This window comes from Sinocyclocheilus rhinocerous, unplaced genomic scaffold (genome assembly GCF_001515625.1).
Source record: "Sinocyclocheilus rhinocerous isolate Xijiao unplaced genomic scaffold, SAMN03320098_v1.1 scaffold300, whole genome shotgun sequence".
NCBI lineage: Eukaryota > Metazoa > Chordata > Actinopteri > Cypriniformes > Cyprinidae > Sinocyclocheilus > Sinocyclocheilus rhinocerous.
This window is the reverse complement of record NW_015654065.1, coordinates 84,087-106,015: the sequence shown is the minus strand read 5'-3', so window position 1 is coordinate 106,015 and position 21,929 is coordinate 84,087. Positions and strand designations below refer to the sequence as shown.

At 39.3% G+C, this 21,929-nt stretch overlaps 2 protein-coding genes across 4 annotated transcripts in view; one reads left to right on the top strand and one right to left on the bottom strand.

Moving 5' to 3' along the window:
- The window catches only part of LOC107716839 (sphingosine kinase 2-like), a 14,382-nt gene extending 1,964 nt beyond the window's left edge, over positions 1–12,418 (bottom strand). The window contains exons 1-7 of one of the 2 annotated variants that reach the window (XM_016523431.1): positions 12,366–12,418; positions 7,689–7,871; positions 6,244–6,684; positions 4,799–4,948; positions 4,569–4,663; positions 4,085–4,200; positions 421–2,149 (exon numbers count right to left, since the gene is read on the bottom strand). In XM_016523431.1, coding sequence (XP_016378917.1) covers positions 421–2,149; positions 4,085–4,200; positions 4,569–4,663; positions 4,799–4,948; positions 6,244–6,667 — 2,514 coding nt within the window. In that variant the 5' untranslated portion in view covers positions 6,668–6,684; positions 7,689–7,871; positions 12,366–12,418. Of the gene's footprint in view, positions 1–420; positions 2,150–4,084; positions 4,201–4,568; positions 4,664–4,798; positions 4,949–6,243; positions 7,872–12,365 lie in introns of both variants that reach the window. The other variant, XM_016523430.1, reaches the window with a different exon arrangement.
- A 1,484-nt stretch (positions 12,419–13,902) lies between these two features.
- The window catches only part of LOC107716836 (CCR4-NOT transcription complex subunit 3-like), a 10,233-nt gene continuing 2,206 nt past the window's right edge, over positions 13,903–21,929 (top strand). The window contains exons 1-17 of one of the 2 annotated variants that reach the window (XM_016523427.1): positions 13,903–14,054; positions 14,690–14,750; positions 14,895–14,962; positions 15,069–15,143; positions 15,393–15,482; positions 15,674–15,802; positions 15,894–15,989; positions 16,174–16,393; positions 16,629–16,756; positions 16,926–16,976; positions 17,353–18,268; positions 18,899–19,004; positions 19,106–19,247; positions 19,408–19,507; positions 19,794–19,971; positions 20,096–20,228; positions 20,318–20,443. In XM_016523427.1, the coding sequence (XP_016378913.1) occupies positions 14,726–14,750; positions 14,895–14,962; positions 15,069–15,143; positions 15,393–15,482; positions 15,674–15,802; positions 15,894–15,989; positions 16,174–16,393; positions 16,629–16,756; positions 16,926–16,976; positions 17,353–18,268; positions 18,899–19,004; positions 19,106–19,247; positions 19,408–19,507; positions 19,794–19,971; positions 20,096–20,228; positions 20,318–20,443 (2,583 nt within the window). In that variant the 5' untranslated portion in view covers positions 13,903–14,054; positions 14,690–14,725. The remainder of the gene's footprint in view (positions 14,055–14,689; positions 14,751–14,894; positions 14,963–15,068; positions 15,144–15,392; positions 15,483–15,673; positions 15,803–15,893; positions 15,990–16,173; positions 16,394–16,628; positions 16,757–16,925; positions 16,977–17,352; positions 18,269–18,898; positions 19,005–19,105; positions 19,248–19,407; positions 19,508–19,793; positions 19,972–20,095; positions 20,229–20,317; positions 20,444–21,929) is intronic. The other variant, XM_016523429.1, reaches the window with a different exon arrangement.

The following is a 21,929-nucleotide window of genomic DNA, read 5'->3' as shown; positions in this document are numbered from 1 at the left end:
GGAAGAGAGGGGCGGGGTCAGCATAGCTCATTAACATTTAAAGGAAAATGCTACAAAACGGCTTGCTCTGAAAAGAGCTGTTTTTGACGGGGTAAAAAATGTGTTTTTTACACTACCATTGAGAAATTTAACCAAACTATGTTACAGACTTTTCATTAAGACCCTAAAGAATCAGATCAACTTGTGGAAATTGGGCATCCTATGACCCCTTTAAAAAAGAAAGCTTTCAGACTTTTGGAGAAGATACATTTAAAATAAAACACCAAAAACTAAAATCAATCATTTTAAATGCCTCAGGAGTATGTAGGAATCACAACATTGTAATATACAGTATTAAAAAATTGATATTCATTATTCATTATATTCATAATAACTGTTATTAAATAATTTTTTTAACCAATAAAGATTGACCAACCTCACCTGTGCTTGGAGTGGCCCATAGGGCACCAGCTCTCCATCTACAGTGAGGGTTCCTCGTGGTGAAAGTGGCTGAAGGCGGAACGCCCGAGCAGAAACATGACTAACGTAGGGAGAGCTAAGGGACAAATGGGCTCCTCTCTCCATTGCTAGGAACAATCTAAGCAGTGTAGCTCGGGAGATACCAGCCCGCACAAATGTCAGATGGATCAGCCCATCATCAAATCGAGCCTGAGGCGCAGCGAGAAGATCTGCTCCCAGGTGGCTCTGGTAGATGGCAAGCACCAGGACAAAATCGCCCTCAATAGTGACCCAGTCGCGTGTAGGGAGAGGTTGGTCCAGAGGAGGTAGCAGATCATCCTCTGGCAGGTTGAAGGAGGATGTCATGAGAGGGCAGTTCTTCAGGGGTCCTGCGGGCTCAACAAGGTCAAAGTTGAAGGAAGGGGTTGGTGAATGAAAAGAAGGCGATGGGGAAGATGAGCTAGGAGTGTTGGGACGTGGCGCGAGATAAGAAGAGTGGGGAGAGGCGCAAGATGGAGACGAAGGAGGGGTCGGGGAAAGGGACAGAGAGAGGGACGGAAATTTTGGAGGGAGAGAGTTTGAATGTGATTGGTGGAGAAGAGAGAGGGGTCGTGGTCGTGAGGGGTTCTGGTTCTGGTCTAAAGTTTTAGCTTTGAAAGCTTTGAAAGGAGACTGACGGAATGGAGAAGATGAGATGGTAAGGGCTCGCTCTCGAGACTTGTCCAGTGGAAATGCCTCTCTCTGAAAGTAGGTGCCATTTATGTCTTCATCCTCCTTGCCATAGGCTGCCAGCTCCAAGTCTTGGTCAGGTTCTGCACCAATTGGCTGGCTGAAAAAGGCATTGATTATCTGGCTAGAAGGGGCCGAGTTTTTACGTAGTGTGCATTGTATCTCAGGTGGAGTGGTTTGATAACTCTCGTTGCATTCGTTTGCCTCATCCCTTTCACTCGAATCTCTTGCTTTCGTCACTTCTTCTCCATCCATCTCATCCCCACCTGGTTTATTCTCTTCTTCCCTGTTTCCATTATTACTGGCTATGTTGTCACACTCTTCCCTTTCAGTTGATTCCGAGCTGGTCCCTGACGTCTCCTCCATCTTCTCTTCTGCTTCCACCTCTCTCTCTCGGTCTTCTGCGAGACTGCTAGCTCTCACTACTCCAACACCTCTTGCTCTCTCTCTTCTCCTCTCCCTCTCCCGCTCTCTCTCCTGCCTCTCCCTCTCTCTTTCCCTCTCTCTTTCCCCATCTCCTTTACGGAGACTTCTTTGTTCACTCAGGCCCATATCGGAGCAGGTCCGGTGAATGGGAGTGCGACAAAATCCCTCCAAACCTTCGGTAATGCTGCGTGACAGTGGTCTGCGGGGCGGCTGAGGTGTGGCATCGGGGGGCGGGTTGACACCGGGTGGCAGGTAGGAAAGACGGCCCTTATAAGAGCGCAGAGAAGCCAATCTCACTAGTGTTCCAAGTGTAAACCGTGCTGAGCCCAGCCCTCTGTAGCGCTCACTCTCTATGTCCACATCAGACACAAAACCCCAGGCCACAGAAAGGAAAGAGAAAAGCCTCCTGGGAGCAGGTGGGTGCCCATTCTGATTGGCTGTGGATGAAGCGCATGGGCTGGTTGTAACAGACACCAAGTCCATCGGTTTAACCCCACCCCGGCACAGCAGAAAACAGCAGTTGAGGAGGAGAGGCTCCCGAAGGCACATGTCATATCTAAGAGACAGACAGGAAAATGGAAATAGGTTCAATTCAATCACATTTATTAAAACACCAAAAAACCCTTAATTTAATTTACTCTCAATACTTGAAACAAAAAATATTCAAATACGAACGAGAATCATCACCTCTGTATATTTTTTTTTTTATCTCCGCAGAGGGAACATTGTTTTTTCATACACAAAGAATTTTTAAAGAATCTTCACAGATTTATTGCACATACAGTAAGAGATAACGGGGAAAATAACAACATATAGGTTTGAAATCATTGAATCATGACAATTTAAATTTTTGGGTCAACTTCTCTGAAGAAGAACTGGAGATTTTCACCCCAGGGGCCTCATGTATAAAACTTTCTGTAGATTTCATCCTAAAAGTGTACGTACGCACAAAAGCTAGATTTGGCGTACGCACAAAAGTTTTCAGATTTATAAAACCATGCATACACCAGAACCTGCGCAAAAATCCTTTTATAAATCCCTGTCAGCGGAAGATTGTGCGTACATGCATCTCCTCCCCAAAATCACCATATATGAAGCTTACAACGCCTAGTTTTACTATGCATAACCTCATCTGCATATCATTTCCATGCATATTCCCATCCACGTGACACCATGTTTATCACAGTCAAAGGTACAAGACATTAGGAAAATATGACATGCAGACTAAAAATGCAATTTGTACGGTACATTACATTGCTAAAAAATCATTCACTGTCCTTGTTTCGTTTTCGAATAAATATATCAAAATGAATGTAAAAACAAAATTGTAGAAAATACTTCTCAGAGAATCTTTTTAGAATATAGTGGATCTCTTTCGTTGTGCAGTAGGCTAATATATTCGGACCTATTTAAACTTGCCAGTCGACTGTTCGACCACCGAATCCAGCAGTGTCTGCCACAATATCGAAGTAAGTGCGCATCATTCATGTTCTTGCTAAAAAAAAAAATTCTCTTAACATAAGATCTGCAGTTTAAAGAAACATTACTGTGTGCCTAGCACTCCTCGCTGTCATTAAAACAGCATGCAACAAGTGATCAAAAAACAGCGCATCCACTACAAATATCTAAATATCTAAATTCATAAGTTTTTGTATAACTTTTGAATAATGACTATGTAATGTCAATGCTTAACTTCATTAATGAGCAGAATATTTAATCTAAATGTGTATATTGAAAGGAAAAGAGGGTCTGAAATCATTAGACTTCGCTATTACGCCAGTAAAAGAGTGCGTACGCTAGTGATGCGCGGATGAGCTAAAACGTCACCCGAATCCGCAGCTTCAAATAAATTATCCACCCGCCAACCGCCCGCACCTGTATTTTTGTCTGATTTAGATAACCGCACCCGACCCGTACACCAAATACACAAAATAATGATCTTTAAAAAAGCATCATATGACCCCTTTAAGTTAATGTAAACAGTTGCAAAATAAAACGCATGAGTATCAGTATTGGATCCGTGAAATAGGTCTTGTGACAGCAGCCTAATAAAGCTGTGCCGTCTTTTATTAATGTTAATCAAACAACAAAAGACAGAGAAAATCCCTTACTGCTCTTGACTAAATAATGTTTTGTTGAATAACTTTTAATGTTAATTTACAGTTTATTCAATTTCTGTAGCCTATTTAAAACACGTTCATAATTTAGAAAATGTAGTTAATACTTGCATCATTAATGATTTATTTTATCCACCCGCGACCCACCCGCAAATAATCAGAATGCATTTTTTTATTACCCGACCCACCCGATCCGCGGATTATCCGCAGCGCCCGCGGATATAACCGCCATCCGCGCACAGTCTAGAGTACCCGCACATATTTACTTATTATTACACAAAAATACGTTTATTTTTTATAAATCTCAATATATACGTGGAAAATTGGCAACGTTTATACATCAGGCCCCTGGTGAGCTCAAGTACATTTCGTACCCTGCATAGTGGTTGATTGAACCAGCAAGTGCATTTCCAGAGCCACAAGGCAGGATTCCCACAGGGGTTTTTATTGCTTGTTCCCAGTCTGGCCGTTCCATCAGGCCATTTATCACCTGCAGAAAGAGGACACACAGATTAATATGTAAATAATATGCAAATAATCTTATTTTTACATACAAACCATGTGGTAGGTCAGTCAGGTACTAAAGAAATCAAACTTGAGTCATCCAGAATGTTCATACCCCTCTGCCGCTACATTTATTAAATACCTTCGCTAATTTGGTCACGTCTTCAGCTACCAATAAGAGAGTATTATTTTCAGCCATTTAACATGTTTTACCATGTTTAAATCAATTATACAGAATTCCACAGACGTTCCAGGAAATTTCTCAAACAATTTTCCTGTAAGAAGTAGTTTCTGTATTAGCTTAGTTAATTAAATGTATGTGACAAAGCAATCAAAGACTGTTACAATATTTACCTCGTGCAAGAGTCCATCTCCAGAAACAATGACAATTCCGTCCCATTCTGGTAGCGAGATCTCTTTGATTAGCTCACGTGCATGATTCTGACGCTCTGTTCAACAACAAAACCACATGCGTCACATGCAAACAATCAGATTCTGAGCACTGTTGTTTTGAGAGTTCAAAAAAATATTTGAAGGGTTTGCAGCTGACGCCATATGTGTGTGATTGTGTGTGTTGTTCTTACCTGTCTGTATGAGGTTGTAGCTGACGTTGGCTTCTCTTATCATTGGAAGTATGTGCGTTTGACACCACTGCATTGCCTGACCCCGGCCACTGAATGGATTGACCAGCAGCAACAGTCGACGGGGACGGGGCAACATGCTTTTGCAAAATTCTGCTCAATAAGCAAACAAAAACAAACAAGTGAGGATAAGGCCTTCATTTTAAGGCTAAAAACAATACTAAGCCACATCCTAACCCATCTGAAAACAGACCATAAATGTTTTTGGCAGATGTGAAAAATAAGTACACCTCAAGAACACATATCTGACCTTCATTTCAAAAATACTGATGAAAAGAGAATTTAAATGATCCAGTAACAAATTCCACATTATATTTTATTCAACAAAATAAATCAATCACAAAGTTTCTTACATTAATGGTTCAACTGTATGATATTTAAGATTGAAATTTGGGATAGGTCTCATCTATCCAGAACACGGTGCATGTACAGTCCTGTTATCAAACTAGATCAGAACTTCTTCCTTCACAACTTCCCATGTAGAGCAAAGTTGTGCTTTTTCAGATGGTTGACTCGCGTATTTTGAAATTAACTTGAGGCAACACTTTACCATCAATTTCTTAATCATAACTTTTCCCATAAATGTTAGGCTACACTTGTTTTTCTTGTTTAAACAGCTGATTGTAAAAGTTTGTTTCATTGTTGTTTTAATTTTATCTACAAATATCCAAGTTTTACCAATCAGCATAATTGAAAGGATGATCAAATGTTATTTTAGCAATAAAAAATTAAATAAATAATGGGGTGTCTTTATATTTTCACAGCATTATAACCACTAAACTGACCCAAGATCTGCACTCCTAACACAAACTAACAATCCAACAAACTTATTAACATCATATAAATGTATTTTAACAATTTACTGAGCTGCAACAACTAGCACTGACAACTACCTACAGCACTGCAGTTAAAAACAGGGACAGAGCAATAACAAGCAGCATCTGTTAAAGTCAATAAAGCCTGGTGTACTGCTACCAAACGATCTGCACTACTCAAAACAGGCTACATTTTCCCTGCCGCAGACCCACCCATTCTCTGACCGTCAATGACAGCATGTGGTACACATTATGAGTGCAAAAAAAAAACAAAACAGGAAAAAAGAGCAGGAGGGAACAGTTAAACTCTTACAAAAATAAATGCATACAGACATGATTCATACTCACATAAATTTAGCTCATTGAAGAAATCAAAGTGGCATCTTATTTACAAGACACATATTAATGACAAAACATTAATGCAACAGCACTGACAAACATCTTGAAGAATTAGCAGCATCTGGATGCATTTAGTGAAGACATTGAGGGAGTACATTAAATGATTTCCCACTAACAAAAGCATAGACACTCCAGAGACAAAGCATTTACGATTGATCAAACCCTGACACCCACCTGTGGTGGAGCTGACATCCATTCCCCTCAGCAGGCTCTGTACAGCAGCGTTCCATTTCTCCGCCTCAACTCTGCTCTCCGCCAAGTACGCCCGCACCTGTCTATGTCTGGAGACGCCTTTGCGGCGACGACCCGGAGGGTACCAGTAAAGCACCAGCAAAGGAGGGGCCGGCGAGCGCGGGCAGCTGCATCCGGTCAGTTCCGCCAGCGGCAGGATCAGCCTGAACTGCTTCCCTGCACGTGGAGACAACCGCTGGACATGGATGTGGGTTGGCGTGAGGGTCAGGGCGTAGTTGGTGGAGGCTGGGCTGGAAGGTAAAGAAACACCTCCAGGGCTGTTGGGGCAGCTGTTGCTGTTACTTCCACTTCCCCCTCCGCTGCTCCAACCGCCGAACTGTCCGTGCAGCAGGGCCTCCTCAGTCATAGATGGACTCTCTGGGCCTGGGGAGCGCATGTTCAATGTCTGGGCTCAAAAGGTAGTGCCACTGGGATGCAGAAAGTATATTTGGACAATACAGCTTGAATGCCTCATGAAGAGGTCTTTCTTCTGATTTGCAGAGATGACTTTCTGGACAGATGCACTAGTTGTTCTGAGATAAAATGTGTCAGCTTTTTTAAGCCCAAATCATGGGCTTTTGTGTAAACTTAAGGTTAAACAAGTTACAAATGATGACAGTGCTTCAACAGGTGTCTTTTCAAAACACACAAAAAAACATCAGCAGGCTTTTTTTTTATCCCTGATAGTGTTAAATCTTTTCCATCAGTGCATTTTGCTTGGAAACAATGCTAAATCCTCTTATGATCATCTGATCAAAACACAATACACAAAAGAGATTTCCAGTTTAGTATTGCTAGTATCCCAACAAAAATCATAGTTTTGTTTTAAAAATTAAGATGCACAAAGCAGCCAGATTATTTGCTTTTCTCTCTTTGTCTGACTGCACTGGCAAAATATCACAATATGAGAAAAGGCTTACCCTTTGTCAAGGTTAAACGGAAATGAAACGGAAACGGAGCTTCTACATAAATAATCATTAAACAAAATTTCTTAAGTTACTAAATTGAACAATTTTCCACTCTCACAAATTGTTTAAATAAAATAGGAAGCACAATTTCAATTAACAATGCATTGTCTTAAGGTCAGAGAACATGGAACTTACAAATGACTAAAAATAAACACACACTAAGGTTATAATAACCCTATAAATGCTATGTTCAGTGACAAACAAAGCACAGAGAGCAGAGGTAACGGCCCGGCCGAGGATAGTGTTTGAGAATAAGCAAATGAAACCTTATCGTGGTGGTTGACTAAAAATACAGTTCCTCTCCAAAAAAAAACAAGGTTTAGGAAGTGATAGAGGTGAACAGGGATGTCACTTCTGGTTTAGGTCCAAAGCAGTGTCAGAGATTGTAGTAGTGCTGGGAACTCATGTATTATAGCTCACCCAATAAAAAAATGCCAGAAAATCCAGGATTTGATATCCATGAACGTTGAACTCTGTTCTTCAATCCTTGCAAGATAGTCCTCAAAAAGGAAAATAAATAAAACACAAAATACAGAAAGAGGAGGAGTGCTGGGACAGGGTCTCAAGTCATGGTAAACCTCTTTATCCGATGTGAAAGGAGCCCTGTTACACAGAGAACAGAAGGTTTGGAGAGAGACAGAAAGAGAAAGATTACCTTTCAAAAGTTAAATGTGATATTTTGCATCCTAGAAAGCAATATAGGTCAAGTAATATGAACCCTAAGAATATGAACAAGATATTATTCTGAATAGAAGCTGAGGACCTTCTGTTATAGAAGATGTACTACCTTTCAAAAGTTTGGGGCTTTTTTTATATTTTTGAAAGAAGTCTCTGAATACAATTTAAAATAACTTTCGATATTAATATATTTTCAAATGTAATGTATTCCTGTAATGGCAAAAAAGCAGAGTTTTTAGCAACCATTACTCCAGTCTTCAGTATCACATGATCCTTTAGAAAACATTCTAATATCTGATAACATTTCTTATTTTTTATCACAGTTGAAAACAGTTGTGCTGCTTAATATTTTTGAGGAAACCGTCATAATTTTTTTCAGAATTCTTTGACGTTCAAAAGAACAACAGTCACGTCCCAAAACCATTCAAGCTGGCGGTTATTAAGCCTCTTATTAAGAAACCACAACTAGATCCTAGTGAACTGGCAAATTACAGACCCATTTCAAATCTTCCTTTTATGTCTAAAATTTTAGAAAAAGTTGTGTCTGCTCAATTGTGCTCCTTCCTGCAAAAAAATGATCTCTACGAAGAATTTCAGTCAGGTTTCAGGCCCCACAATAGCACAGAAACTGCACTTGTTAAAATTACAAAAGACTTGCTTCTTGGGTCAGACCAAGGCTGTATCTCATTGCTAGTTTTACTTCATCTTAGTGCTGCGTTCGACACTATAGATCATCACATACTCATAGATCGATTACAAAACTATACAGATATTCAAGGGCAGGCTTTAAGATGGTTTAGATCCTACCTGTCCGATCGCTACCACCTTGTTCATTTAAATGGGGAGTCATCTCAATTATCACCAGTAAAATATGGAGTGCCACAAGGATCTGTCCTAGGTCCTCTGCTATTTTCGATATACATGTTGCCCCTTGGTAATATTATTAGAAAATACGGGATTAGTTTCCACTGTTATGCCGATGATACTCAACTATATATCTCAACAAGACCAGATGAAACTTCTAAATTATCTAAGCTAACAGAATATGTTAAAAATGTAAAAGATTGGATGACCAATAATTTTCTCCTATTAAACTCGGATAAGACAGAGATATTACTTATTGGACCAAAAGACAGTACACAGAATCTCGTGGATTACAATTTGCAACTAGACGGATGTACGGTTACTTCCTCTACAGTCAAAAATCTGGGTGTTATATTAGATAGCAACTTGTCTTTTGAAAATCATATTTCCCATGTTACAAAAACAGCATTCTTCCATCTTAGAAACATTGCAAAGTTACGAAACATGTTACCTGTTTCTGATGCAGAAAAGCTAGTTCATGCATTCATGACCTCTAGACTGGACTATTGTAATGCACTGCTAGGTGGTTGTCCTGCATCTTCAATAAACAAGCTACAGGTAGTCCAAAATGCAGCGGCTAGAGTCCTTACCAGGTCAAGAAAATATGATCATATTACCCCAATTTTACAGTCTCTGCACTGGCTACCTATTAAGTTCCGTATCAGTTACAAAATATTATTACTTGCCTATAAGGCCCTTAATGGGCTAGCTCCTGCGTACCTAACTAGTCTTCTACCACGCTACAATCCATCACGCTCCCTAAGGTCGCAAAACTCTGGACTTTTGGTAGTACCTAGGATAGCAAAGTCCACTAAAGGAGGTAGAGCTTTTTCGCATTTGGCTCCCAAACTCTGGAATAGCCTTCCTGATAACGTTCGGGGTTCAGACACACTCTCTCTGTTTAAATCTAGATTAAAGACACATCTCTTTGGCCAAGCATTCAAATAATGCATATCATAATCTTGTACTGCAGTTATATCTGATCAAATGCACATTATTATTCTTTAGCTTGGGTTAAACAAATCAATTTTGCTTGGTTGGAACAGCAGCTACGCTAATTATGTCCCTATTTGTTTCTCTGTTTTTGCCACAGGATTGACATCCCGTGGTAACTAGGATTTACACAAGCTTCAGTCTGGATCCAGAACACCTGAGAAGAGATGATGCCAACCCCTCAGAGGATACTTGTTACTTTGCACTTTTTGTTAGAAAATGTTTATTTACTATTTATTCAAGTTTTTTAAGGTATCTAATATTTTGATACTTAATTTCCATGATCTAAATATTCTTAAAAATTTAAAGATTGTTGTCATTTGGAAGTGTGTAGGGCTTCTTGCATTATTATGCAGTTACATTATGATTATATATTAAGTGAAAAGTTGCTTTGCAACGATTTGTATCGTGAAAAGCGCTATACAAATAAACTTGAATTGAACAGCATTTACTTGAAATAGAAATATTTTGTAACAATGTAAATGTATTTACTGTCATGTTTGGGAAATGTAATGTATCCTTGCTGAATAAAAGTATTCTTTTGGAATAATTTCTGTAATAATACAGTCTAAAAAAAAATTTACTGACCCCAAACTTTTAAACAGTAGTGTATCTTTTACATCAGAATTCAATATCATCTTTGCTGCTTTTCTAATGAAATGTGATGTTAAGTTGACCACTGACCTGCACTTAACCTTAACAGACTTAAGTAATCAGATAACATATAGTGCAATATCTTAAAAGGTCTAGCATCAGCAGAAAGGAACATGCTGAACAATATGGTTCTGTTTCTCAACAGAAAGAATGTGGCAACCGGTAGTCTGGGGAAATGTGAACAGATGGATTTAGTCTGCATACAAAGTTCATTATTCAAAATGTTCAAGTGCCTGTGGTTTGCCAGTGTTTGCAAATATGCAGGGCTATGTCATTTTGATCCAAACAGAGAACAAAACCAGTCTGGGGTGGAATTACACCTGTCCAGCATCAATCTTGGATGACACTTCATATGTAAATTCTGCAATTGAGCCTGAAACGCAACACCGGGACCGTGAATGAAAACTAGAGTTGAGATGTAATCGCAATTTCAACTCAGTGGAGAACAGGAACGTTTGAAATGTGAACTGACGACAGATTCAACAGATTAAGATCTCATCGTATGAGTTTATGGCTGACAGGAAACGCCTGCAATCAAGAGGCCTAATATATCGGCAGTCTGTAAACATCTGGGACGAAATGGACGGCGGTTTAGGATGTTTTAGCTGTAACTCAAAATCTGCAGACTTTGTTTTTGGAATTTAATCTGGCAGTCAGCAAGTAATGCTCAGTGCAGAAATATGTGATTTTATCACATACTTTTATTTTCCACTTGTTAAAGACTCCTGCGAAAATAAATGCCTGGCAGATTTCCATAACTGTTAAAGAAAGAAAAGCCCCTATGATGTCCACTTTGTCCTTGAAAAGCTGGGCGGAGACACCGTCAAGAAATCAAAACCCACAGTAGACCAAAAAGTACATTCCTCTCTCAGGCTGCCTCAAGCTTTACCTTTCTAGAGCCAAAAGGAGCTCTGTTGACTGTCTGGGTTTTCACACACGAGTGCACACTTTGTCCCTTTTATCACCAAGAATTTTACTGCATCAATGATATGATAGTTTCAAGACTTATTCAGATAGACCAAAGCAATTTGACTATAATTAGTCAGTTGCGACCTCACAAATCATAAAATATAAACACTGATGGCCTTTGCACACAATTGTGTAGATCTTTCTTTAGGTGAGTGGTTATGAAATAAATAAAAGATACAATTTTGCCAAGCAATCCAATTAAGCAAAGGTAAAAATGCAAAGCTCTGTCACATTACAAATCAAATAACAAGTTCATACAATTACAAAGTGTCTCAGAATGTGACAGGTGGTCAGTCAGCTGTCAAAGTCACAAGTTTATTTAAGTGTTACAAGGGGGAAATGGCTTTTATCATCTGAGTGTACTTGTATTAATTAAGGGTTTTACATGCAAAAGGCAGCTCATATAGTGACATTTGGCAGTTTACTATGTGTGATCATAAGTGGACGAAAAAACAAATAGCTTCTATGCTATCCTGTACCAAAGGGTACTATAAAATGAACCGCAGGCAAGATGTGATTATAAACCATCACAGAAACTAATGTCAAGGCAATTAATAAGTACAACTGCAGACAGTTTCTTAGCAACTCAGAGTCAAACTCACATAAACACAGCTAGCTGATGGCAGGCCAACACAAAACACTAGTATATAATAGGATATGAGTGGACTTGTTTGTACATAACGATGGCAGTTAAAACCTTAAAGCTGGTAAAGACTAAATTCGATTTTACCGATGAGGAGAACAATGTATTCAGCAAACATGTTGTTAATGTCATTTTAAATAGCCAAGCTGACGAGAGCTCAGAGACATCAACCTGAAAACGGATCTGTTTCTGTTTAAATTCTTCACCAAAAAGGGCGAACTATAAACTTGTATGTGTCTTACGGGGTGTAATGACTTTAATAATAAGCGACAAAGCGAAAGTAATATCGGACTTACCTGGGTTTTTTTGTCCCCCCTACATGGCGAGTTCTCCAGCTTTCCTGAGCTGTAGGGGAGGCACGAGCGTTTTCAGGAAGTCTATTGACGCGGTGGGCGGAGGCCAGTGGATGATTGACGTGATAAACGTACAATCATGAAATACAATCCATCTGGCCAGCACACATCTTGGCGATAAAACACGCTTTTCACGATACTCCACAGTACTGTCTTCTGAAGAGCTTATCTGCTACATTTCTATTTATATTATATTTGATTATTGGTGAGAGAGATATTTAACATTAATTTATTTTGAATATAGAGTTACTTACAGTTAATGTTTAGTTATATTCAGTCAAATTAAGCACAATCCTGAAGCTATCTCACATATATAACAATTTAGACAAAGATTAAATAAGCCATAGAAAAAGACTGAAAACGTTAAGGGTAGAATATTTTTGATCATGTTTTGTTAACAGAATTCTATATAATTTCTCTGTATAATGTTTTATTTCTTTTATAATGAAGCTGTGAAAGGAGGCTTACAGTTTGTATATCCACATCTGGAGATGTGGAATGAAATTAAATTAAATGTTTAATATAACTTTCATCATAATTGAAAATATAATTTATGTATGTAATCAAAAGATAGATGAACAATCAAGACGTTAATAGCCTACTTTTCTAAAGATTTTGAGTAAATTGGTAAAAATCACTGAAAAAAATGATTCATTGAATTTACTAAATTTTTTAAAGGTAAGTGGTTGCAATCAATTTATTTTAGCTACATTTAAATAAACAAATTTAGTTGACTAACTTTCAACTAAATTTGTTTATTTAAATGTAGCTAAAATGATTTTAAATGTAGCTAAAGTGACTCAAGGTTTCACAAAGAGAACATTATACATAAATATGTAGGTTAAGTATCTGACTAATGAAATTAAAACTAATGAATTAATGTTAAATAAATCTATTTTTACTCATATATCTGTTTAAAAACATGATAAATTGATTCCACTTTATGTTATTAAATAATGGTGGGGCAAAAAACATTTTCAATTTTTATAATTATAATTATTTCTAATTTTATCATATAGTCCAGGAAGACAAATAAGTGGTAAATTGATTGTACCTGTTATGATTATTAGGTATTAATAGTTACAAAATATATATCCCCATAGGAACAAGCCCCATATCTAAATTATTTTTTTCTGTTATTGCAATTTTGTACCTAGAAATAAAATGTGAAATAAAAAATCTAATCAACTCTCAATCAATTCCTTAAAAAACGGATTTTTCCAATTATAAATTTTTTCAATACAAACTAGTGCAGTTGTTACAAATAAAGAAAAATTGTGTTAGTGCCCTAAGAGAAGTCAATTTTTGTATAGAGAATGGTCTTTTTCCGTAAATATAACCTTTCACCCAATATTTCATCCAATGGGATCAGCGGTCCAGCGGAGACGGTCACAACTTGAGAAATGATTGACAGACATTTTTAATGAATCACAAGAACGAAAAAAGACGAGAGGCGGGAACTTCAGTAGCGAGCGGTGGGCGGAGTCTGCCGGCCATCTTTAATGTACTGCTGGACAGAAGGGGGATTGACGAGCTGAAAACATTACCAAATTTGAAATAAGGAATTGGCGGATATTTTGGTCGTGGCTGTCACATAGAGATACTGACGAATATTACACACTTTTGAAAAAGGTATACGACGACTGTGCATTCAATTTGAGAGTTTAAATCCCCTAAACCTTCTGCTGGAAAAACTGTGTGTATGCTAGCAGAGCGTTAGCCGTCAGCGCTGCTCGACATCACAACAACAGCAGCTTAATCCATGATAACTGCAGAAATATACAGTATTCCGTCTATATATACTGCCAGGGTGACATATTATCAGTGCAGATGAGATATGGCGATGAAATGCTGCTGATCTTACACGTTAGCATCTTGGTGGCTAGTGCTCAGTGATCAGAGGCTGCGTAAATCTGCGTAAACACACTGTGGTTGTGTTGGCGTTACCGTGTAAGTGATCTAAACTGTGGGGACGATCAAGGCGCGCTGTCATTAAAATTCTTCATAATTTCTATTATCTAGGGGGATTGCATAAGCGACAGTTGCGTTTATTTGTTTACCTGGAAAGAACTCGAGTAAAATATAACTTTGAAGTTATTAACCGTTTTCTTTGCCCAGATAAATAGTGTAACGTGAATCGAGCAGGGTGTTTAATATCAGCCTTTTCTATTGAGATGAGATCTATCTGTCGGGAGCAGTAGAAACACTTACCATCTGCCTCACACTGAATACTGTACAAGTTAACAGTCTCTCTGATGTGCTTGCAGTGACAGAAGGTATGAAGACAGTATCATAGCGAAGCCATGGCTGATAAGAGAAAACTACAAGGTAAGATATTATGATATAGAAAATATTTTCTTCTCTACTCTCCACTGCTACACTTGCTTGTACACAGTAGTTTCTGTTCAGATGTTTTCTGAATCATCATATGAACTTATGACTTAAGCATAATCATATGCTTTACACAACCAGGTGAAATAGATCGATGTTTGAAAAAAGTTACTGAAGGTGTCGAACAGTTTGAAGACATTTGGAAAAAGGTGGGACGTTAACACCTCAACAACCAATGCATAATGCAAAAAGGAACTAAAGAAAACGTGCACTTGTTGTTAGATGTTGTATTTTAATAATCCATTTCATTCTCAGCTTCACAATGCAGCCAATGCCAACCAGAAGGAAAAATATGAGGCTGATCTCAAGAAAGAGATTAAAAAGCTCCAGGTAAGGATATGCTGATTTGACATTTAGCTGGAATTGTGTGAACATGGATAAGTGGAATAATACAAGCACAGAACTAGGAACTTGGACTAGGTATAAGCACTCTTGGAACACTTCTTGGGCAATCAGTTTAGAGAAGCGAAACTAGCTGTTGCATAGAATAATTATTGTACACTTTATTTAGAACCAAGGGAAAAATATGTGTTCTCAATCTCAATTAGTATAATTGTTCTCACCTGTTTTTCTTTTTAGCGGCTACGAGACCAGATTAAGACATGGGTGGCATCCAATGAGATCAAAGACAAACGGCAGCTAGTGGAGAACAGGAAGCTTATTGAAACGGTACCATTCCTTAAGGCTATTTTATTTTAACACACTTGTCAGTTTGCAAAATTATTTTGTGATTTTGATAAAAATATCAGTGCATTGGCATAACGTTTAAATTTTGCCTCATGAATTCTTAGATACGTTTCCCACGCTTGATCTGTCAAGCTTGTACCCCTTAACTTGAATCTCTGTCTCTTTCTCCTCAGCAAATGGAGCGATTTAAGGTGGTTGAAAGAGAAACCAAGACAAAGGCCTACTCTAAAGAGGGGCTGGGCTTGGCTCAGAAAGTAGACCCAGCGCAGAAAGAGAAGGAGGAAATGGAACAGTGGCTCACGGTACAAGAGGGCTCGTGGATAACAGTGGGGGGTAGAAAAACTTTGAACAGGATGCAAATAGTGCAGTAATGACATGATTTCTCTCTCGCAGAACACAATAGACACTTTGAACATGCAGGTGGACCAGTTTGAAAGTGAAGTTGAGTCCCTCTCTGTTCAAACACGGAAAAAGAAAGGAGACAAGGAGGTCAGCGTTTCACTTTTTCCATTTCCCCATCCTTTCGTTCCACTACTTTCCTGTTTTATTATAAATTAAGTCTTTTTTTTTTTTAGTCCTCCTTTTTATGCTTTCACTGTTATGTGAACACTCACTGTTAGAGACCTCAAGTTGTTCTCATACCATTCTGATCTGTTTATTGTGTTTTCTTCAGAAGCAGGATCGGATTGAAGAACTAAAGAGGTTAATCGAAAGACACCGGTACCACATTCGTATGCTAGAGACCATCTTGAGGATGTTGGATAACGATTCGATCCAGGTTGAAGCAATCCATAAGATCAAAGATGATGTGGAATATTACATTGACTCTTCGCAAGACCCAGATTTTGAAGAGAATGAGTTCCTCTACGATGATCTGGACTTGGAGGAATTACGTAAGTCTGTGTGTGTGGGATGAATGTAGGGTTGAAAAAAGGTGGAAAATTTCCAGTAAATTTCGGAAACTTTCCAGAAATTTTGGAAACTTTCCAGGATTTTTGGGGGAATATTCCAGGGATTTTTTTGGAAAGTTTCCGGAAATTTTCCACCCCTTTGCAACCCGAGATTAATGTTGTTGTTTATGTAAATTGTCAAGATAGGTCACATTTATAAATATCTCTTTCCCTCTAGCGGCAACTTTGATGGCGACGTCTCCTCAGGGCCATATTGAAGATGAGATGTTCCTTCAGTCCAGCAGCACACCGACCTCCACTACTTCCTCTTCTCCCATCCCTCCATCTCCTGGCACAGGCACAATGGTAATCCGCTTTCTTTCATTCTTCCTCTGGGATCAGTCTATTCTGCAGAGCATCTCCATCATTTATAATCACTCAGAACCTCAAATCATGCTCTTCTCTGGTCTTTTATTGACTTTTAGTCGCAGTATTGATTGTCTTACTATGTTATGTGTGACTATGTGTTGCTCAGGAGATTTTGGAGGATAAGAGAGGTCGATCGACAGACAGTGAAGTCAGTCAGGTGAGACCTCACTATCAGTTAAAGGTTTATACACTCACATTGTTGTTTTAAACATGTATGACTTTATTACAGTGCAGAAGCACTATAAAAGTACTTGTATGGCTTCAGGAGACTTAATATGCAATGTAGCACACAAGTTGTATGGATCACTTTTATGGTGCTTTTGTTTCCTTTTTGACGCTTGAAATGCTTATTATAATTATGTGGAGCAGAATAACCAGCACAATCTTCTGAGTTTAGACTTTTTGTGTTGTAAAAAAGTTTGAACCACAGCATGAGGAAATGATGACAGAAATTGTTCACCCAAAATGACATGTATTCTTAATGAAAAGTGATATTTGTGTTTCTAACCTCATGGCTTTCTTGCTCCGATCAGTCTCCTGTGAAGAACGGCAACCCATCTCTCTCGTCCTTCTCCTCATCTGCCTCCTCAGGCTCCTCCTCCTCCTCCTCTTCGCTGGTTTCTATGGCTACTGTCGTCGTTGGCTGCACAGCGGTCTCTGGGGGCAGCAGCCTGCTGGGAAGCTTTAGCAGCGCAGTGCAGCAGCATGCTCCTCAGTCTCAACAGCAAGCACAGGTCAAACTCTCCTCGACATCCGTTCCCTCCAACAACACACCTAGTCCACCTAGTCACCCCACGCTACCTGCCTCCACTACTTCCTCTCTGCCTAGTTCCAGCACACCTGGCCCAGTTACTTCCAATTCCCAGTCCCAGGCTTCATCTGTTCCTGGGGTTGAGGGCTCTAGACTGGGTTTGGGCCTGGGGAAAGGGGGCGTGACGGTGATCAGCAGCAGTAGTGGGGCTCAGATGCCAGGTCTGGGCATGGCCGGCATGTCTGGTTCTCTCAACACCATGGCAGGGCTTCTCTCAGGCTCTACCCCTGCCCCCTACGCCCAGGCGGCTGCAGGCGGAACAGCAGGTAGTGTCTCCAGTGGTCCGGTGGGGAGTGGCAGTGTAAGTTCTGGCATATCTGTACCGAGTGCAGGTGCAGGGGGAGCAAACACAGGCGCGACCAGTAATGGTACGGGTACAGGGGCTGGTATAGGCTTGCTTGGGTCCAGTCCGGGTCACAGTACCCTAACCGGAGGAATTCTAAACCTGGTACCAGGGCAGACGGCTCTCCAGGCGTCTGCACAGATACCTGTAAGCCATGTGGGCACCGCACCTGGAGGAGGAACTGGAGAGAGCGTATTGAGTGGAAATGGAAGCAGTTCTGTGGCGAGTGCAGGAGTGGGAACGAACGTAGCGCCTGCAAGACCCGCTAGCGGCCTCAAACAAAATGGAGCAACCAGTGAGTCTGGCCGTTAATTATCCACTGTATTTACAAATGTCATATTTTTATTTTTGATTTTATGAGTAGGAATAAATGTTTAGCTGAAGATAATGGCTGTATTTTCCAGCTGTCTCCTTCATCTCTTAATCATCATTATTATTATTATGAATAAATCTCAGTTGTTTTTTAATTTTTATATTTTTAAGGTATCTTATATTGTTATTGTTGTTATAATTATTATTTTAACTATATTTTGATATTTAAATGTAAATTTTTTTTATTTGTTTATTGTTCTTTTTTATCTCTTTTTAATTATTGTTTTTAGCATTTTATTTATATGAATAATAATTATTAGTAGTAATATTATTCATCTTTTTAATGATTTTGTAAATGTAAATTATTATTTTTTTCTTTCATTATTATGACTATTTTAAATTATTGCTTTCTCATAAATATTATTTTTGTAGTAATAATAATAATAATAGTAATAATTATTATTATTTAAATATTTATCTTTGAAATTGTTTTTAGTTTTTTTTAAATAACATTACTAATATTATTGTGTTATTATTGATCTCTTTGATGTTTTTATTTGATCTCTCTTTGCCAGATGAGTAATTTTTTTAATTCTTATTTTTCTCCATACAGGTTACAGTGCTGTGGTTGCGGACAACACACCAGACTCCTCACTCAGCAGTGCCAGCCAATCACAAATCAGCCATTCCTCATCCTCGAGTTCATCAACCAGTCAAACGTGAGTGTTCATTTGCATTCTTTGAGTTGTAGCTAATATAACAGTAATATGATTGATTGATTGTCGCTGTCTTTCTCTCTCCAACTTCCTCTGTATTGTAGTCTGGATAATGGCCCCAGTTTATTGAGCTCTATCACTCTACCCCCCTCCTCCCCATCACCTGCTTTCACTGACGGCACACCTGGTGGTGGGAGTCTACTAAATGGCCCACACTCCTACACACTCAACACAGAAGCCATCAAGGTGTGGTTTTTCATCCTGGCTAGACTAGATTCAGTCTGCCAGTGGCGCAGAATTCACACACAAATTTCTCAAGAGTCACTCCCACCGAATACAATGAAATCAGTTTCCTGTAGATTTAAATTGTGCTGTTTCTTATGTAATTCCATTTGGTCTCTGGCAGACTCCTGAACCACCAAGCTCTTTGAAAGCTATGGCAGAACGGGCGGCACTGGGACTGACACTGGATGGAGAGATTTCATCACTACACCTCCCAGATCGAGGTATCTTGTATGCTGACCTGTTTGATAGAGAGTGCACTGAACTAATCATGGGAAATAGTAGTTAAAACAACTCGTTTCAGCACCTATTTAACTGAGGTACATGGTTGTTTGTAGTGCAGTCAACTGTCACACCTCAGTATCCTTCAAGCTTATGATTAAAATGACTCAACCACAAACAGCACACCCTGTCTAACAGCTAGACTGCAGTTTGGTGTGCCAGATTAGATGTTACATAAGGTACAGAGCTGGTATAATCATCATAAACATTAAAAATGTCTGTTCTCAGCCCCACCGGGACCCACAACGGCTCCTCAGCCTGCTGTTTCAGAGGTCAACCTGCCGCCATCTTTAGGGGCGTGTCCTTTAGGCCCCACCCCTCTCACTAAAGAGCAGCTTTACCAACAGGCAATGCAGGAGGCAGCATGGATACACATGCCCCACCCGTCCGATTCAGAGAGAATCAGGTACACAATATGCACTCTAGTCTAAACGCAGATTAAAACAAGGCATTTAAAAGCAAGCAGCTGACCCTCAAGCTGAAGATGTGGGCCTAATATGACACAAGTCTGTTTTTTTGTCTGTTTGTAGGCAGTACCTGATGAGAAACCCGTGTCCTACACCGCCATTCCACCACCAGGTGCCCCCACATCATTCGGACTCTATTGAGTTCTACCAGAGATTGTCCACTGAAACGCTCTTCTTCATTTTCTACTACCTGGAGGTCTGTGTTTGTTGCTTTAAATAAAGCAGAAACATCTGTTGGGTGTTGCAGTCTTCCAACTTTTTCTCTCGGTCGGCATTTTGTCTCAGGGCACAAAGGCACAGTACCTGTCGGCTAAAGCACTGAAGAAGCAATCGTGGAGGTTCCACACCAAATACATGATGTGGTTCCAACGGCACGAGGAACCCAAGACCATCACTGATGAGTTTGAACAGGTACAAACCCAGCACTGTTCTCATGCTCACCACTGAAAATAAAAATGGCAAACTCAGTTTAATTTTCTATTTCTCTATGTAGAGCCATAACAATACCAGTTAAAGTAGTCAATACCAGTGGGGAAAAATCTATTTTTAATAAATAAATGTGTATATATTACACAAATTAAGACTACAAGTTTTGATGAATTGAAAAAGTTCACATTTCATTATTTTTTTAGAAATTATTACTTAAAGCTGCAGTCCGTAACTTTTTTTGGTTAAAAATGATCCGAAATCAATATTTGAGCAAGTACATAACCAGCCAGTGTTCGAAACTATCGCCTTACTTTAGCCCGATTCACAACGGTTATTTATGGTAATGCTTTTTTCCTCAGTTGGTCAGAACAAACGTGGCAGACTTGTTTCTTACTTGTTCAGATGGCAATATCTGGTGAAAATTCTTATTTGGGTCATATTCCAAGACGTAGGCCAGAATCTGTGATTGCGAAGTACAGTAAATATCCACACCGGTGTGGTGACTGACTGCTACACATACTCTTCAGAACATTAGATTCATCCGCGCTGGAGCCGTGCCGCCGCACAACCCAGGCAAGGAAGATAATTCCGCACGCAGCTGCAATTTCAGGTTTTCAAACAGAGATGCCGACAAAGAGGCAAAACTTACGGACTGCAGCTCTAAAAAGTTCACATTTTAATTCTGTTTCATATGCTACCTTTCAAAAATGGGATATTTTTTAAAGAAGTCTCTTATGTAGACCAAGAGTGCATTTATTTGATGAAAAAATACAACAAAACTGTAATATTGTAAAATATACAGTTTACTGTTTTCTCTTTTAATATTTTTTAAAATGTAATTCACTACTTTGGCAAAGCTGAATTTTCAGTAACCATTGCTCCAGTCTTCAGTATGCTGCTCAAGAAACATTTATTCATGTTGAAAACAGTTGTTGTTTACTAGTTTTGTAGCAACATCTTTGATGATTTTGTTTAAAGGGGTCATGATGCGATTAAAATTTTTCCTTTCTCTTTGGAGTGATACTAGCTCTTGGTGCATAAAGAAGATCTGTAAAGTTGCAAAGACTAAAGTCTCAAATCCAAAGAGATATTCTTTATAAAAGTTAAGAGTCAGCCACGCCTACCTAAAACGGCTCGTTCTAACACGCCCCCACATACCTACGTCACTATCTGGGAAGATTTGCATAACGCCGCCCAAATGTTCACGCAAAGAAAGAAGGCGTAACTTTTAATCTCGCTGTAGTATTGTTGCCGCCGCCGCCATGTCGTGAAGGCGCTGTGTGCTTCCTTGTGAAAGCGAAACTACTTTGTTTGGCCTTCCAAAAGAGGACGATATCGCTTCATCATGCCTGGAGCTGATCCGTGCTGGTCGCTGAAGAAATACTTCAGCTTCGTGCTGTCGATCGCCGGATCGGCTTTCACCGTGGACAAAGCAGAGTCCAGCCCGGGGTCGTCACATGGGGTTGCC